We start from the raw sequence: 19,609 nt of genomic DNA on the forward strand, positions 1-19,609 counted from the left end.
ATGGCCTCCAAATGTCACATCACCCACAAGTCCTTCTCTGTTTGCAACCAGCAGGTCTGGCTGTGTCAGGAAGCTATCTTCCACACACTCCAGGAACCTCCTAGACTGTTTCCTCCCTGCTGTACCATATTTCCAGCAGATGTCTGGTAAGTTGAAGTCCTCCATGAGAACAAGGGCTAACAATCCTGAGACTTATGTGAAACAAAGTAACAATATGCATAAGGACCTCCCTCTCCCTATGAAATCTAATGAATAAAGACAGTCATTCTATTAATCAGTTCCATTAAAGATCATCATTTACTACGAATCACTTACCTAGTGTGCCAAAAAAGTCATTACCCAAGAAAGGAAATCCAGGTCTATTTGCTAGAACTATCATTCTAAAATCAGGATGAATAACTATTACATTTTCTCTCCCCTCTACATGAGCAGGATCTGGAAAAGAAATAAAATTTATTAATTGCATATTTAAGCTTTGCAATTATGAATGAATTAAAAGAACATAATTAGATTAGGAGAATTCTAATTCTAAGAATTCTTCTAATCTAATTATATTCTTCTTGGAATTAGAAGAACAATTACAAAAAAGGCTCAATAGCTTCTTAGCATGTCATTTAACTATGACTATTCTAGGTTTCATTTTAAAGTTTCATAATTCGTTTCATGAAAGTTTAACGGAAGTGTTTAATTTAAAAGAAAAAAAGAAACAAACCAGCATCCACTGTTCTTTGGGTGGGGACTACCTGTCCTGTTTATATTTAACTTCACTAAAATACTGAAGCCAATGGTGAATAAAATGTGGGTTTATATAGGTCTGACATTATCTGATCTGGGAACACAGGACTGAAATTCCTCCTGGTCATTACAAAAATCTGTGAGAAGCCAGGGACACATGATTTCACACATGTGAAGACTCTGTTCCACCAAAATGAGTCAGACTGGCCCCACTTGTTCCCTGGCAGCATGTTACCAGTGGCACACGGTTTTTGGGAATCCTTTTACCTCCTCTAAAAAACTACAGTAAGAATTGAGACTGGCTAGCAAGATATTTTAAAAAAAATGCCCAGCTACAATTTATAATTACAAGCAAAACTCAAGTGTTGTGCCACATGAGTGCTGAATGATCGCTCCACTCATACTTAAATATTGCTCCCAATCTTGTTAAAAAGAAACTCATAACCTAAAGTACACCGTCTACTAACATCAAGAGAGCATTTCAAATATGGTCTTTCTTCGACAAAATAATAATAAAAAAAATAGTTCCTGCAATTCTTGTGAATTAAATTCCATTAAATTACAAAATACTTTCATCCTGCAGGGTATTTTTAAATAATATAAGCTTACGCAATATTTTATTAGATCCCTTAACAGTTCAACCTTAGTTATACTCTTATGTTCATTTTTAGATCTGATCAAATTATACCGCAGCTATCCAGATGGGCATAACCAAGATCATAATTTGGTCAACTAGATCTTTATTTCTTATGGTGAACGAGAAGCAGAAAGGTCAGATTACAGGCTTGTTTTGTTTTTTTAAAATTTCTCAGCAGAAGTTTAGAGAACCTTTGTGGTTATTGTAAAAGTAGTTTATGAAGTAATTTTTGAAACAAAAATTTGATACCTCATATGCTTAAAATCATTCACTAGAGAAAAAAGAAAATTACTGTAAATTTCTTAATTGTGAACCTTTTAGCATCAAGTACTTTTTCCATCTGGATGCTTTTTGGGCTCTACTTAGTAATATAATTGCTGAAAAACAGCAACATGTTACATTTTACTGTAAATGACCCAAACATTTTCTATCTACTTACTGGCAACAATTCGCCTTCCATCTGACAAAACCATTTCCCCGCTTTCTACTAAAGTTTTTAAGACACAGGTAACATTTGTTGGTGCTTTGTCTGCCTCATCAATTACCAAAATATGTCCAAACTTCACTGCTTTTACCTAGAAGAGAAAAGAATCAAAACATCACAGCCCCCCCTGCCCCCCCCAAAAAAAGCCTGCAAGAAACTGCGTTACTGATTTCTCCATCAGCAGCGGTGACATCTTGGTGGCACTGAGACAAGAAAGGGACTCAGAACAAGGATAAGCTATGACCAAACTGTGGCAGAGAGAAGAGGAGGCAGGTGAGACGTGAAAGGTGGATGTTTCTGTTTCTTCAGGATAGGTATGGAAAGGACTGTGCTAGGGAGGGCAGTGAGGAGCCTGACTGAGAACTGGAGTGCTGACAGAGAAGTGCAAAAGCAGTTTGAATCTAGACCGTCAACATGAAGCTGAAAGAACTAAAGAATGGCTGGAACAGCACTGTGGAGTCCAACTTAGCAGATAGGTATGAGATGCCACAAAAGAGAAGGAGGAAAATACCACTCTACCAGTTAGAATGTGTCAGGTTAATACTAAATTACTTTCCATACTCATTTTGTGCACGCCAAGTCCCAAGACTATCTTCTAATTCGCATTTGGCACAGCAAACGTGGCAAATGTGCCCAAAGTAAGAGACAATGAAATGTTACCACACTCACTGACTATGCCATGAAAATAATCAAGTCACAAAGAATTTTCTTATTTGGAAAGCCAGCATGTTTAACTAGTTGTTTTAAATGCAAAACATTTATAAACATAGAATCCAAATGTTGCTACTGACCAGTGGTGAATCTTCATATATAATAAGACCATCTTTAACAGAAGGTTGTAGGGTAAGGCTTTGTACTGTGGTATCCCTGAAATGTGGAAAACCAGACAATATTAATTTAAAATACACAGGAATTTTAGTTACAATGAAATGCAAAATGAATAAATGAAAAACTGAAGGCTTCCTTTTTCTAAGAGGAAAAAATATCTTTTTTTTTAGAATTCTTGAAGAACTTGAACTGAGAACAACGCTGTGCCAGCTTAGTGGTCAAAGGTGAGTATCCCTGTCTCTGCCAGGGCTTTCATAGTAGTTCTCAATTTCTCATGAACCCTGGAAATGAAAACACTGAAAAGTGAATCTGTCTCTTGTGTGTGTAGCCACACTACTACTGTTACCACTATTTCTAGTTAAGCATGCTTAAATTGCCATTTACATGACAAACAGGGGAATCTCCCCAGAAAAACCAAACAGGAATTTGCAGTATCACAGTCAAACCATTAATGTTTTAGTTGCTCTTCTCCACACGTCACCAAGTAAAAAAAAAAACCTAAAAATACTCATGTGGAATTCTAAAAAGCAATTATTTTTAGTTCTATCTAAACCATACCAGATGGAATAATATTTACTAGCACTTGCTACATTTTATATCATGGTCAGTGTAAGCTCTTAGATGGGACAGAGGCTTTAATAGCACAGTACTTCATTTTGAAATTCTATTTGTGTTTTAATTGCCTAAATGATTTTTTTGCCTTCAAATTTAAAATAGTGTCAATTAAAATCTGTAATGAGAATATTCCTTAACCTTCGCTATTTTCATCTATTTCAGCCACCACTGAACGTACAGATAAATAAAAATGAGTTGCAATTCAGAAAGATCCAGCAACAGACATCACCACACTGGATTTATCTATAAAAATTATGTCCATAACCTAGGGAAAACCCTTCCTGATTGTACAAAATACTCGTCAAAACTTTGACAAGTAAAAAACAACTCCATTTAGCTTGGGGTTCACAAGAATCAATGAGCTAAGGAATAATCCAGAGGTGGGTGATGACAGAAGATCCCCGTGACACCCATGGTTTCACAGGCAACAGGATATGCAATTCAATCTTAGGGCAAGTAGGCTATGCCATCCCTTTCCTCCTGTATTTCAAAATTTGGATTAGTCTGCGTCAGCAGAATGAAGGACGAATCATGTGACAAAACTCATCAGGAGAGTCTCACTGATGCTGCTTGAGATCCACATGTTGGTCGACAGGTAAGGTTAGTAACCTTTGCGTTGCACATGAGGTTCGATGCAATGAAAATCTCTTACCTTTCACAGCCATGCCGTGTAACAAAACTGTTTGCTTAAGCTAAGCTGACTGTTCCAAATATCCACCTTAGTTCTATCTTTAATTTTGTAGCACCTTGTAAAAACCAACAATATTCTGATAAGCTCCATGGGCACAGGAAATCAAACACAGTACTGTTTGCAGCAAACTATTAAATGGCCAGCTTCCAATTACAGTTTTAAACTGACAGCGTAACATGCACATTTCCTTTATTTGAAACTGCTGTCAGCAGGATTTCTGTCCCTAATAAGTAATAATTTCTTGTTTAGCCTTAAACTCATGATTGATTTATCTCAGCTTTTCCCTTGCACAGAAATGAACTATAGGGTGGGAAGAGAGATTTTTAATGTTTAGCTACTTTATCTGAGCTTTAATCCAGGAGAGGAAAGGTTACAAAGCTGCGACCACCTTCACTTCATTTAACCCCATCAAATGCCTGTCACAAGCAGCAACACTCCCCCAAATAGTTATGTTCATATTGTATTCACTTGCAACACATAATTTTTTAAACCACTAAAATAAGCAGTAGCAGAAATCTATTATCTTAGAAATCTTACCATGGACAGAAAACCAAAGCTTGTTATTGTCATCCTGCTTGCCTACCCATTTCTATGCTGGGCGGAGAAATCAATAATGGATAAAAAAAAGTAACGATAAACCAATGACTTCTGTTTCTTGAATACAGATTATTTAGGGACTAAATTCTCAGACTGTATGTATCAGCCTACCTCCACTACCAGTTATAACTTCTGGTTCAAGCCTACAGAGTCACAGATGCAGAATTTTAAAATGTGTAAACCAATCCCTAGAGTATATGAAGGCACACTCACAGGTTACTAGTTAGAAATAATTCATGGAAAAATATTCCAAGGAATTAATCCAAGGAGAAAAGGGGAAGGATTTGTCAAACCTGAACTGTGATCTCTTTAAAGTAATAGAAAGGTGAGAAAATGACAGGATCTAAGGAAAGTAAAGGCCAAGAATAAAGGAAGACAAAGCATTACAGGATGCTTTACAGATCATAAATTTGCACTTAGCAGCCAGTGAATGAAAAAAATAAAATGAACAGAGCAAGGCAGGAAAAGAAGATCTCTAGTGGTGGCATGGATGGGCACAGGTGGCAATGGAAGACACAAACATCAAATGGCATTTTACTGTAACACAAAATAGTGTATTTTACTTTTAGTGAGCTAGTTAATCCCCTGGCTCTGCAGAGATTACTTACAACCCCCTGATACAGAATACTAACTTGTGCTTAGTATCACTAGCAGCCCACACAAACCCCTAGGATAATCTCATTCTTCAGGGAAGACAGAATTGACCGTATCTTTGGGGAAAATAAACACTAGAATAGTTTACACTTAATCGCTATTATAAAAGTTGCATAAATCAGAAAAAAATTTTAGAAGGTATCAAAATGAAAGAACAATTGACATCCTAAATCTAGCTTCTAACTTTTCTTCTTATTTTACCTGTGGTTCCTTCCTTTCTTCGGACTTTGTTTTTATTCAGCCCTAATATTTTAAGGAAATATTTCAGAGGATTTGCAATATATCATAGAAGTTAATATACAGCCAAATATTAAATCCATTGGCTTGATGACATAAGTGAATGCAAAACTGCTGTACTCGCTTAGACTGTTACCTTCAGCCATGTATATAAGAATAATTTTGCCAGGGTTAGTAGAGATAAATTTATTTTCTTCTCAGAATTATAAGCTATGCAATTAGATGTCATTAATTTCTGTTCTTCAGAAACCTAACATGACCTAAACACAGTAAAGAATGGCTAAAAATAATTTGCCTCCGTAGGGTTTTTTCTTCTTAAATTTCCACTTTGCAATGAATTATGTAAATGCAAAGACACTGAAATAGAGAGTAATAAAAATATGTTAAGTCTGAAATATTTCTGAACAATACAGTATGCAGATTTTCCTAAATGTAAAAAATGTCTGGCACTCAAAACATTAGACTGTAAAATTTCACTCCCACAGGAAAGGAACTAAAAACTGTAATTCACATTCACCTATTAATATTAGCATCTTAATATTAACTAGGCTCTAACAATGACATGAATATCAAAACCTCCTAATTTCATCACATTTGGCACCCGAGATGAAAATAGTGCTGACACAAAGAAGCAAGACTGTGGGAATGTAGAAGCGAGTGAGAAAAGCTGTCTGACATACTGTCATCCTACTCAACTGAACTGATTTGTCTTCTGATTGTAAAAGAAAAATATGAAAAGCTTGCTAATATCTCTCCTAAGAACATATTTTTATTTTTAATCAAGCAAGCTGACCTCACGAGCTCTCAAAAGGGGAGAAAAAGGGGGGGAAAAAGGGGGGGGAAAGGGGGGGCAAAAAGGGGGGGCAAAAAGGGAAAATCTGCTACCGAAACTCAGCAACTCTTCTGACAGTACCACTCAATTCATAGTAGGACTTCTGAGAATTCTTTTGATGTTTTTTTGTTTATTAGATCACATCACTGTCTTTTATTTATTTTTGGCTACTGGTGCATTATTTACCCTAAAGGCTGCTTTTTCTGAGGTCTAGAGACTTGAACATACTAGTCTGTGACAGTTACTATTTCTTTGACAGCAATGCCTTCTTTCCGAGGAATAACTATCAGATGAGACAGGAGAATTTTCCACCAATCACAGAGACTGTTCAGTCCATTCTGTTCCTGTCAATTTTCAATATTTACCCAAATTCTATTAAATAATTGAATTTAAAAAATTACTCCAAAATGGGAGGAGAGGAACTGCACCTGATAGCTATGTTATTGTTTAGAATGGAGTTCTCCTCTACACAAATCCAATCGATGAGTTCAGCATTTCTTATTCCATTCATGGAAGACAGACACTTTCTCCCAGGCTCTTTTCAAATGAAAATTTGGAGTTGTTTGGAAGAGCTGAATACCTCTATTGATAGACCTTGAAACAGGGCAGGATGGGAGGCAAAGATGGAAAGAAAGTAAATCTCCAAGCATTCTGGATATCCTGTGGTGAGACATGGGAGCTGAAACTAGCCAGGAGGAAAAATTAAGGAACAAAGGAAAACGATGTTTCTCTTCTCCTGAAATTTGTTAGTTCATCTGGCAGACTACCTGGCTGAAAGATGCTTCTTTAGAGACATGAAATCAATGCATAAAATTCTTCATTAAAAATGTTAATGCTATCTATATGACACATCTGCAAATATTCATTGTATGTTTTGACACTTGTCCTCCCCACAACACTGAAATGTAAACACCAAATCGGAATTTGATCCATTGTATAATTTACTCATTATCATCTAACTTAAGAAAAGGAAAAGGTATTCCAATGCTTTATTTTAAGACTTGAATCCCCAAGGCTGCCTATGCCCAAATACAGGACTAAGTGCTAAAGAACACTGTTCTGGCTTTTGTATGTATTTACACTGAGGCTGAAAGGGTAAGAGAGTATCTATGGAAGGCAATCTTGTGTTTTAAGGGTTGCTGCTCATAGTAACAAGCCTAGATAAACCAGATTCAGGTTTGAACTTCCTCTTATTCTCCAAATGGAATTTTATAGTAGTTGAAATGAAAAATCAGAGACACAGAATGTATGCTCTAATAATTGTTGTTCTTCATTTCTGGGAGATATCTATCTAAATACCTATGTACATAGAGATATATATATCTTCTCAATTACATTTCAATCAGACTTGAGTATACCCATCTGCTGTGACCTAATTTTAAGAGTATTTGAAAAATAATTAGGCCAAGGGCCATTTCAAGCTGTTAATTGGTTAGCTAATCCACTCATGGATTATCCTGATGAAGAGTAGGCGATCTTAACACAAAGAAAGAATCTGCATGACTAACATTTACAAATAAATTTCTTTAGCCAACTTATCATACATCACATTGCATGATCTGACCACTATGTTTAGGAAATTTTGAAAGATCTGAAAAGCCAACCAGCTGTCTCATTCCTCTGTTAAAATAACACTGTAAAGCCTTTTTGACTTATCTGTATGCGCTGATAATTAAATCCTCGGGTTTTTTCTGCTAGGCTGTTATAGCTACTCAGCAGGAGATATATTTGTTTAAAATCCAAGAAATTATTTGGAGTCTAAAGGTACTCATTACTCCGTATGACTGCGGGTGGCAGAACAAAGGCCAAAGGGAGTTATATGTTTAATTTAGGTTATATGCTTAAATAAAGTTACAGAATTACTTATATGTGATCCATCTTTCAAAATGAGATGCAAAGTTTTCACACAATTTGTTATAACAGTATAAGAAATTCACTCTCCCTAATTGTAAAATCCATAAATGAAGAAACATGACACCCTACAGCTCCCCTTATTGTGTATAAGAATACATTTCACTGAGTAAACAGCGAGAAACCGTTACTTCAGCTTTAGAGGAAAATGAAACAACGGGGTCTTATAACCTAAGTTATTTCTCCATAACAGCCACGCAGCACGATATTCAAGCTGAATTCAATCTGTACAAAAAGACAAATGAAGTAGCTCTCTAATACCTGGAATCTGACAATAGCAGAGCTCGTCAGCCAGCTTATGAAAAGCTAACATTGGAAACAGAGAGCATTAGTCTGCATGAACTCTTGGAAGCTTTGCATTGCAACGCTGTAGTGATTGAAAATGTATTTAAGAAAAGGGGAAAAAAACAACAAGAAGAATAAAAACCCATAAAGACAACTATTATATGCTAGCCAATACATTCAGTGCTTCACAACATAAATCTTCGTAACAAAAATATGGCATCTTACTATTTATTTCCAAACCTGAGCTGCGTAAAGAATGAAACACACTATAAGGTTACTGTACAACATTAAAAGAAAATATTCTAGGCATACACATTCATGACTCACAATCATCAGGAAAAATTAGCTGGCCTTTTTATTGTGGCTCCCAACATACAAATACACAAAACACGCACACACATATCTTCACTCTGTTCAGTGGATTCCTCTAATAAACCAGTGCAGCTTAAGAGCTCTTGCTTCAACAACTGTCTGCTACAGAGATACCTTGTCTGGGTTGTTCATTTCTAAAAACAGAGCTGCAGAGCTATATCAGCATTTAAATTGTTTTACGCGGTCCTATATTCCTTCAAGAGAAGATAACCATTTGCAATTTTAAGAATGTAATTCTACAGTATCAGGTGTTCATCTCTGTCTTGGGTAAAGGAAGTTATTCCTTCTGAAACAACTTTTTTAATTAGAATTTAAAAAAATCTGAAGTCAATAAAGCTGAAAGGCTACTTTTAAATTATCCCAATAGGGGAAACAGGTAATTGGATTTTATACTGATTATGTGTGCTGAAAAAGAGGGAAAGAAAATTAACATCTAAAGATTAATGGACAGTTTGTAGTAAGTATTGCTTGTAGGGACACCATAAGCCCATTTTCCTACCCCAAACCTCTCCATTAATTTGATTGTTAAAGATCACACTAAATTACATTTATTTTGAAAAGGATAACATATGTAAACTCAGTTAATTTTTGGAAGAAAAGATCATCAGATTACTGGAATACATTAGGGAACTAGAAAAGGCACAACACAAAATGTAGCAGAGTTCTAAAATGAACCCTGTATCACACTTTCCAGTCATCAGTCACTAGAACAAACAGTAACTTTGACAGGAAGATGCAATACCATAGGTAAATTCTTTGAAAGGAAATGTAACATTAGGAAGAACAGAATAAGGTAGGGTAATATCTTCTAAAATAATAGTAAGATTATCAGATAACAAATAGAATTTCGAAAGCAGTTAGTATTCTGTTGATGTTGGTGAGACATCAAATTTACAATAAAGCCAAATTGCTTTAGTAATTAATGACAAGAAAAATGGAAAACAAGTTCTCTCAACTTGTAAGAAGAGATATCACACAGAGAACTAAGAATTATGGCTAATTTAAGGGCACAAACCCTTTTACTTAAAAGCTAAAGAAGAAAGCTTCCTACATTCTCTATTTTCATGAAAAGGCATCAAACTGTATTTATAAGCAGTTTTAACTTTTTCAATGTTACCAAGAACTCTAGTACACCAAAAAACACTCCCTCTTTTTGTCACATGACTTCATGAAGATTCATATTCTCTTTTTTGACAACAAACTAATTTCCTAGAAGATTATTTTCTTGATAGGCAGAAAGAGAACATTTGAATAGAACTAATGGTTTCATGTCTTCTGCAGATTCACCAAGGCTCTGAGCAGCAGAAAATCCACTCATAAGCCATCAATACATTATTGATGCAATTACACTGCAGTCTGCTCATCAAAAGCTTCTACTTCTGTAAACAACGGCGATGTTCTTACACAACCAAATAACTGCAGATCTACATACTGAAGACGTCAGAGTTGATGTTGACTAGTTTTACTTATCATGACTTCAGTGGCTGCATCTGTAGTAGCTCAGGGGGGATCTGATTCTCCTACTAGCTGAAAGTAGCCACATCCCCATCACAATGGAAAGGACCAGTACTTTGCATTCCTGAGTATTTTGAATTGTGTAGAGGAACACCTGCGATAGACACTCTGCAGAAGAGATGGTGGGCTGCAATTTTTGCATCCCCTATGGCTGATCTATAGCTGAGACTGCATGAAGCCAGAAAACATCTCCAAAAAATTTCTGCATAACAACGGCTCATGATTTACATTCATAACAAAAAATAAATGTTCTAGAAGTTATCAAACTTAATCTCATTACACAAAGTGTTCTTACTTTTCTTGTTCTGAAACCAAAGATGAGTCTGAAGCTGTTTCTTAACTCCCTCAACTTTAACTACTGTTCCATACTGACACATTTGGGTGTCAGCTAAGGACAGTGCAAATGGACTCCCCACACAGAACAAACACTGCTGGGTTATCTAGTTTTTTGAAGATAAACTAATATTTAACTTTTTTTTTCCCCCCTACTGAACAATTTTGATTTAGCAAGACATGCTACTACAACACATCTAGTATAAGAGCTAGCTGGGGCCATCCAGCTGCTACCTTGCAGAAATCATTGGTGAATCACAGAGTGGTTGAGGTTAGAAGGCGCCTCTGGAGGTCATCTGGTCCAACCAACCCCCCTGATTTCAGATGAGAATAAATTACATGTAAATCTTTTTTCCTTTTTTTTTTTAAGCTCATATATTAAAGACTAGAAGGATATTTTAATGACAGCTGAGAGCAGATATCACCATATGACTCCAAAAACTTGATGTATATATTAATCCAAATGCCTTTAGCATGTAAAACCAAGCACCTCATTTATACCACCAGAAATTACTATAAAATGTAGGTCACTGAATTTTACATCTTCCTAGTCAGAACCTAAGCTTTTAGGAAACTTTCTATTAGAAGTCTCTTCACAATAATAATAAAAAAAAATAATAAAAAAAGAGCCATAAATCAAGCTTGCATTGGAAACAAAAGGATAAATACGGTAGTCGTCATACAGTCTGCACGAAAATAGTAACTTCAAGGAGAAGAAATCATTGTCATTAAAATTTAAAAAGCAGCTTGATGGTATGACTTAATTCCAAATAGATGCAAATGTAAATGTTTAGCTGACAGATAAAGGACATTTTACTCCAGCAAAACCATTCTTTGTGTGCAATTAGTTACTAATTTGATGATAAGAGAAGTAAAATTAATCTTTTTTTTCTTTGATCACATCAAAGGAGCCAACAGTTTAAAGTCCATGATACTTTCTTCTGACATTTTTATGCAGGAGAGCTGGGAGCTTACATATTTATATTTATCTATTAGTCTCATCAGTGCTAAGAAGGATTTTATAGTCTTAACGGGGCACATGTTATTGCCTGAGTCTTCTCTAAAGCTTTAAATTTTTTTTCTTCTTTCTCTGGAATCTCCTTGGTCCAAGAGACTTTGTAATTTAAAGCAAGATATTATCAGTTGCCATTAAAACCTTTTTTATGATTCAATGAAATTTGTTTTATAGATCCACAATTTAGTCTACCAAATTTGGCTTCAGATTTCTGATTTCTGGTGATTTCTTTCCACATAACTGACATGACAGATGGCAAAAGTAGTAACAGTAAGGTTCATAAAATGATGAGGCTTTCCAAGATTCACACATTTAGGAGCAACACAAATACTTGATACTGTTACATTTACTTGGAGGACATAAAAGTTTTCTAAGAAAAGTCAACCAGTATGTGTTTAATTTCTATACAGATCTCTTAATGGCCTGTAACCACACAGGCCTCAGGTTTTCACCCTTCTAGCAGCATCATGAATGCTTGCTCAAGGTGAAAGCAAGAAAACCTTGAAGTTTAATATTAGGAAAGGTAACGCTGTTGTATGTTCTATAATGTGTAGCCAGTGTCCCAGGCACACAAAATTGAGACAACCATCCCTGAGGGGTAAACAAAATGTAGAATTTCTCTGCTGAAGTCTATTCTTGTAGAGAAGGAGTGACTGGGAAACCCAAGCAGATGAAAGTTCTTCCTTCAACACGGAAAGAGCTAGATGCTTTGTAACTGCAGTCCTGGAAAGAGGCTGTGCAGAGCCTACGCCAAATTACCCATTTCAGAAAGAGTCCTATAACAGCACAATTAAAGCAATTAGAGAATTGGTCAACTCCCAATCAACTCCTAATATGAGGAGCTACGTAAGAGGAAGCAGTCAACTTTTTGAATAATTTATAAGCAAACATTTTTCATAAATGCTTTCCTTATTAAATCTAATCACAGCTTCCTTCTAGTTAAGATTTTCGGTTTTATGGTCCCAAAATGATTTAAAAGACTTAAGGCTTATTTTATAAGACAACTTTAAGAAAATAAAGCCTCTCAATGAGGTGCTGTAAGAAAGGTTAAGAAAAAAGATTTATCACTGCCATAAGCAACCAAAACCTTAAGGTCAGGCTGACCCTTCCCATGCAAATCAGTGGTAGAGCAAGTAAATAGAGATGTCAGAAAGAATGTTTAAGGAAAAGCACTCTCTTTTTTCTTCTATCTCCTCTCATCATCTCGAAGCATAAGACATAAAATGTGAGACTTCTTAGAAATTACTCCAGGTAATAGCTCACAGCCTTGAAGGCAAATATTCCCTGCTTGAATGTTACTGAATGTATGTAGGGTGAGATCAGCAGAACTCCTTATACTATTGCATCAAGACAGTAAAAGAAATAAAAAAAAAAAAAAAAGAACAAAAAAGCAAACTGAAAAAACCCCAACAAAAACCCCACCACCCCAGCCAAACATCCAAGAGTCAAATGGCATTTTGACTCTTTTAATGGCATTTTTAGTTCTTTTATGTTCCTGTTTATTGGCAAAAGGGGTGAGGTATTCTTCTATAAAAAGACACATCAATTACATTGTTTAACAAAACGTACTACACTACATTGTGGTGTATTTCCCCCTTATTTATCTCACAAGCTGTTGAAAGTAAACACTTCTGGAATATCTTCATGATTTTGGCACTTTAATATCGTTAAAAAAACAGTTTTTGAAAAATGGCAACTAGGTTAATAAATCAGAATACTTCTGAAATTCAGTCTAATTATTTTTGTCTAATATTTATTCACGACTTTTATTTATTACATAACACTACTTTTTAATAAATATCTTCATTATATTAATTTTAAAGCTCTTCTTACAGTTGTCTTCACTCCGGTAGCTTCTTCTCTGGCTACATCTTAACTGTAGCCACCAACGATGAGGACATTTATAGCTAAGGATATATCTCTCTACTCCAGAACAGATGCTATTCAGTTGCAACACCCATTCAGTATTGGCGTTATTACACATACATGCGTATTACTTGTCTTACGGTCAATATGGGCAAGTTCAACAACTCATGATGTCATTGTCAGCCATTTTCCTACAGATTCACTACCTCACTAGAAACTCAGTGCCTCAGGCTATGCAGCTGACAAGTGCATGCTCATTTCCACAGAGACTGGTTGAAGTGGAATTAGAGAGTCTGCAACCCAAATTCCAAGGACTAATGAGGTGCCATCTGTCACACACATTTCTGAAAGGGCAGAGAAAGTCCACCTTCATCTGACGCTGAATTGCCTCCACATGTTTCACAAAGAAAGCAGTAAAATTATTTCTTTGCTTTACAAAAATATTCAACTAAAATGCATGCTTTGAATGTTCAATTGCTCTAATTTATATTCCAGTTATACAAGCACCATTAAAAATATGATATTTAGAAATACTTTCCTGTTAGCATGCTTAAGATTACTGATGGTAGCTAACTAGAAATCTGCAGAAACACCCAGAGCTATTGAAGATGAAGTGCACATCCTGGCATATTTGCTAATAAAATGCATCCATGCCATAAGCTACTGACTGCATTTCTCCCCGCAAAACATCTAAAAGCTTAGTAATGAACTGGTTCAGGGTTTTTTTTGTAAACTTACTCTTATTTTGGTTTGCAATTCAAACATGTGCACTAACATTGTAATCCTTGTTTAAAAGCCCTATAAAGCTTATCAAGATATTACATAGACTTGGGTCTTCACAAGGTATTTCAAAACACCACCCAAGAAGAAGAAATTTCTGAATTTTCTATATTCAGGAATTATTTTTGTAGAACTTCATAGGACTACTCATCATTTCCTACTTTGCTCTATCTCTAGAACTCTGTGACCATAAACAGTACTTTACAGAGCCTATAGAAGTTTGTCTTGACTAGACAAAAGAGGAATATTTTTTTTTCCTAGAGATGCATCAACTAGCGTGTTGTAACTAATACATTCTACAGCCCCATCATGACACCAAGCATTGTGCTTATACAACTTTCTCCTGAGCGATCTGAATTTACATTAAAGTACTGTTCTGTCTGACCACATCTCATCGGAGAACAATTTTTCAAAAACTTCTTTTATCACTGACAGAAATACTGTAGTATTTTGTGAAATAATTTGGATTTGCAAAAATGTTAGTGTATTTTAGCCAGAAGGAGAGGGTGGCTGGTCCAAGCAGAGAAGATGGCAGGAAATTTAACACAAAGCTGAAAGTAGCAGGTCACAAAGGTGTTATTTAGGAAAGAAGTGATGGAAGTCTAGGAGATGAAGTACAAAAGAAAATAGCAATAGAAGAGTGATGAGACAGAGCTATCCAAATATCAGGAATAAAAGGACAAGACATTTGAAGACAAAAAGCTGGGGGAGAAAGTGGGAGAGAGAGTGTTACAGAGACTGTTCTGTTCAAGGGCAAAATATCGAAGTTGTACATTTTTATTAGCACTATTTTAAAAACAGGGATTATGGAAAGAGACAGGGTGATGAAGCTAGGGAGTTGAAGACAGAGAGGTAAAGATTAGGAATGAAGCTGAAAAAGGATGCAGTTCAATTGAAACTGATTCTTCTAGACACATATCCAGTCTTTATTTCAATTTATTGATTTAAAGCTCATGTCATAAAACCCAGGCAGATAATTTGCTATTATTTCAGCTTTTGAATTGTTTTCAATAGGTTTGTTGTCTTGAAGTCCGTTGTTTAGCTTGCATGTGAAATGAATTAGAATTTTCTAATCCACATATGTTTATGGGTGCGAAATAAATACATGTGCTCAGTAGGAGTGCCAAAGGAAAAAGACCGAAAAACCTTTACTCTGTACAATGTTTCTTGTTTAACGAGTGACATATTCAAATAAGCACCTTTGAACTTTTTCCCTTCACACAGTACCTCATGCTTAGGGAAACCTCTCCAGAAATGACAGGAAAATATTACTCTCTTCTTGAGCATGGTTTAACCTCAGTTTGCTCTGACTTCTACTTCCTCTTACGTTAAGCAATATGATTGCATTAGATTCTAGTGCCCCCTCCTCGACCAGCTTATTGCCTCTGCCTACAAAATAGATAAATTCCTGTGGTCAGTGTGCCACCTACCATAATAGGGTCTTTGCTCAAGCAAGGAGAACAAATTAAACTTCAGAAACATGAGTTTTAAAACATTGGAAATCAGTCTATAAACACAAAGTATGGAAGTGTAACACATTCTTACCTATGCAGCTGTAAATACTCTCTAGGTCTGTTTAAAAGGTGAAGGAATCTGTCAACAATCTTGTTTTTCCCAACACCCTGCAGTAAATAAATATAACATTAAGACATAACATAGATGTACACATTTAAAAGTTATAAACAAAGAAAAGATAGCTTCCCCAAATTGTTAAAATAGTCTCCATATTCCTTTATAGGAAAGTACAATTTCGATCCATATCAAAGAATTCCGAACACAATTTAATGATACATATTTTATTTTACATATGTATATATATTTGCAATATACTTACTAGCTAACTACTACTAGCTAACTACTAACTACTACTGTCTTACTAGCCATAACCAGAAATAGGATTTGTTCTCTAGAGTTACGTCACGCATGCCTATGCATCCCTTTAAATAACCCCAGGTTTTTCCAGCCTTTTTATTTCACAAAGGAGTTGTGAGGCTGTGGATGCTAGGAAGCTGACTTGCACTAATTATGAAAAGATAGTTCTTGTTGGTCATAGGAAACATCCTGTAACTGTCACCTGGAATTAGAGCATTGCCTTGGTAATATTTGCTAATGCCATTCCACTGGAGTTAGCAAAAAAGGCCCAGACGGACTCAGAATTGGGTTGAAGATTAAACTAATCTATAACTCTCTATTGCAGGATGTCTGCATTAGCAAGCTGTGCAGAATGATGACAGCGGATTTACGGAGTGAATCAGGTGTTGCTAACATCCTGATGTACCCTGTACAAGCGGTTCAGGAGCTGGCACTTCAGCCCAGGCCTAAACTGGTCCCACGGAAGGAATTAGCAGAACAATGAATTAGGTGTGCTGCTGGAGAACACACTCCAGCTTAATCTCATCCTAAGAGAATGCAGGTCATATGTCCCCTGACACGCACCAAAGTGCAGTAAGGAGATTCCCTTCAAAAGTACATTCCTGATCAGGTCTAAAATGCTAATCATGTAGATGCAGACCAAGATGCAGAAATTCTTATCCCTCCTGCAAGGACGTGGCTGCAGACTTGGGAGCTCAGAATGACAGTGAGATTGCCAAGGGTCGCAAAGAAAAAAGAATTAGTAGAAAGAAAAGTTCAGTTGTAACCCAGCCAAAAGCTGTTTGACTAGACGCTGTCCCTCTGCTGAGATTCTCACCCTGACTGCATGAATACATCTAGTAGTTCACACTAGCGTAAAGTAAAGCAGATAAATATAACCCACAGAAAGATTAAAGAGATTAGATTAGACCAACATGAGATTCGCTAATCTGTTTCACTTGGCACTGAAACAGAGTAGGAGCATTCAGAGCTGCAAGTTATGACATTTATGACTGTAAATCCTAGCTGAAAGACGGTAACTGCCAGCTGCAGAATTGCAAACTGTTTAAGCTTCTCAAAATGGGGCCATAGTCTCTCATCTGACTACATTTATGAGAACAGAGAATCATACACATATGTGTAGTAGTTGAAATCACGGAAGGAGAGTTCTCACCACGAGAGCAGAACAAAAAAAACCCGCAGAGCTGATAAAAATAGAACTACCTAGATTCTACTGTGGGCTCGACTCCAACACAGGAAAGTCAACTCAAGTTAGTGCTCTGCCACATGTCCTCTCACAAACCTTCTTCCATGTGATTCTTCAGAAGAATCTACAGCTTTACACACAGGTGTACTAAGACGCTGGAACACAATATCTATCACCAGTCATTTCTGAAAACTGTCACTGGAAACACAGTTCTCCACTGCTTTGAAACAGGGGATGAAATCATGCTAACAGATTCTTCCAAGAATTCAAAGAACATGCCCATTTTGGGGGAAATGCACAACTTCAGGAAATGCATCGGAAACATCAAAAGTAACCAGAAATGGTAAGAATCCTCTAGTAGTGCACACAGGCAGTTTTAGTCCCGTATGTTTCCTACTACTTGCAGTCGGATACTTGAAATCATAAATGGGTGAATAAACAGGAATACTCCTAATGTGAAGCACAAAACACCCATGCTGAAAGCAGCTTCCTTTACTTTTCCTAAGAGAGCTAAAGATGACTGGGCAGATGTCAGCATGCAGTTTTCTGTACCAATCCCAAGCGGATTGCATATCCTTTTCTCTGCAGAGTGGGACTTGAGCCAGCTGTGGCAAGTACAAAGATGAAGAAATAGATCAACATATTGAATCAATGTAAAACATACTTAATATCAACCAAAACGGTTACTGTAATTAAAAAAAATTTGGCTTTCATGTGCATAACAGGAAGCACGTGTGGTTTTTATGTTTATGATAGATTCTTAAAATTATGCCTGAAAAGAATATTTTCCCTATTACAAAATAACACTGCTAGATTTTTTCCCTCCTTCTCCTGTTCCTATAAAAAGAGGACCAAATAGCTGTTTTTGTGTATTTCTATCCATGCTGTTATCGCCAAGGGTATTAAGAGGAGCGCACCTCACTTTTGAGAGAATGCTCAGAGGACACAAGCATGGCAGAGGACCACTGCGGAGGAAGGGAAAGAGCATGGTTACCAACATAACACAGTGAAGTAAATGGGAGCTGTGCCATCAACACATCTCACCCCTTCTTCATTTGTATTTGTGCATCTCGCCAGACTCCCCGCATACCTCCTTTTATTTCATTTTAAGTACACCTCAATTTCAAAACGTGATACATTTTTTAAAAGGTACATGCAGCATTCAAAAGCCAGAAGGCATTCCCACCAGATTTTAACTATTATAAACACATTAACATTGCCCAACTTCTAGACTGAACTGCTTCAGAGAGTACATTATGTGCCTTCATAGAGACTGTGGTGTACCACATAAAATCCTCGGCTGGCAACAGTAGCTGGAGCAAAGTTCAAGTCAAAGCTCTGATTCCATCCCTCCACATTCCTCTTTCATGACAAGTTACCACTTCTTTGTCTCAGTTACTCCATTGAGAAGGCACAATATAATAGAAAGGAAGGAAGAGACCAAAGCTATTCAGAAGGCTCTTTAGTACCAATAAAAAAACTGCGAAAAAGACCTTGGATGAGTTTCCTTCCTCAAGTACTATTCATTAATGAAAGGCCAAGAAAAGTAGGTTTATTCCAAATTCACCTGACCTTCATGGGATAAAGAATATGCCTGGTAGTCTTCTTCAGGTGAACAAGAAATGTGGAAAATGCTAACCCATTTTGGAAAAAAAAAACCCCAAAACCTCTGAAATGAGTTACTGGCACCTCAGAAAGAAGAAATGACAAAAATGGCAACAAAGTCACCCCAGTGCCAAGGATCAAGCTGGATCTTCTGGACATCCACATAGCTAGCAGTCAACTATTTAAATAGAAAGAATCAGAGCTACCTTTCGTATGAACGTACGAAAAGACTGAGTTGAACTTGGACTGCATTCAGAATGCAATCTTGTGTCATTTGCAATTATTGCAGCCTAAGGTAACATTCAGAGGACAAACTGGTTCGCCATTAACACTTGTTGTATGTTATTTATATACGCACTGTTGCAGTCACTTAATTTAACAGAAATATAAACATATGCTAATTAGAGGGAAGAGAACATCTGTGTTGGTGTTTCAGCTGAACTGAATAAAAATATTTCAGAAAGCAAATATTAGACAATTTTTATTCTGTCAGACATATGGGACAACTGAAATAGAAAAATGGGAAGTAAATATCCACACTAATGAATAACAAAAAAGG

General features: G+C 36.3%; 1 protein-coding gene across 3 annotated transcripts in view; it reads right to left on the reverse strand.

The window, feature by feature from the left end:
• The window catches only part of VWA8 (von Willebrand factor A domain containing 8), a 194,232-nt gene that overhangs the window by 91,126 nt on the left and 83,497 nt on the right, over nt 1-19,609 (reverse strand). For all 3 annotated transcript variants that reach the window (XM_054814621.1, XM_054814612.1, XM_054814630.1), the window contains exons 21-24: nt 15,933-16,009; nt 2,648-2,723; nt 1,812-1,947; nt 316-435 (exon numbers count right to left, since the gene is read on the reverse strand). In XM_054814621.1, coding sequence (XP_054670596.1) covers nt 316-435; nt 1,812-1,947; nt 2,648-2,723; nt 15,933-16,009 — 409 coding nt within the window. The remainder of the gene's footprint in view (nt 1-315; nt 436-1,811; nt 1,948-2,647; nt 2,724-15,932; nt 16,010-19,609) is intronic.

The sequence above is a fragment of the Grus americana genome, chromosome 1, assembly GCF_028858705.1.
Source record: "Grus americana isolate bGruAme1 chromosome 1, bGruAme1.mat, whole genome shotgun sequence".
Lineage (NCBI taxonomy): Eukaryota > Metazoa > Chordata > Aves > Gruiformes > Gruidae > Grus > Grus americana.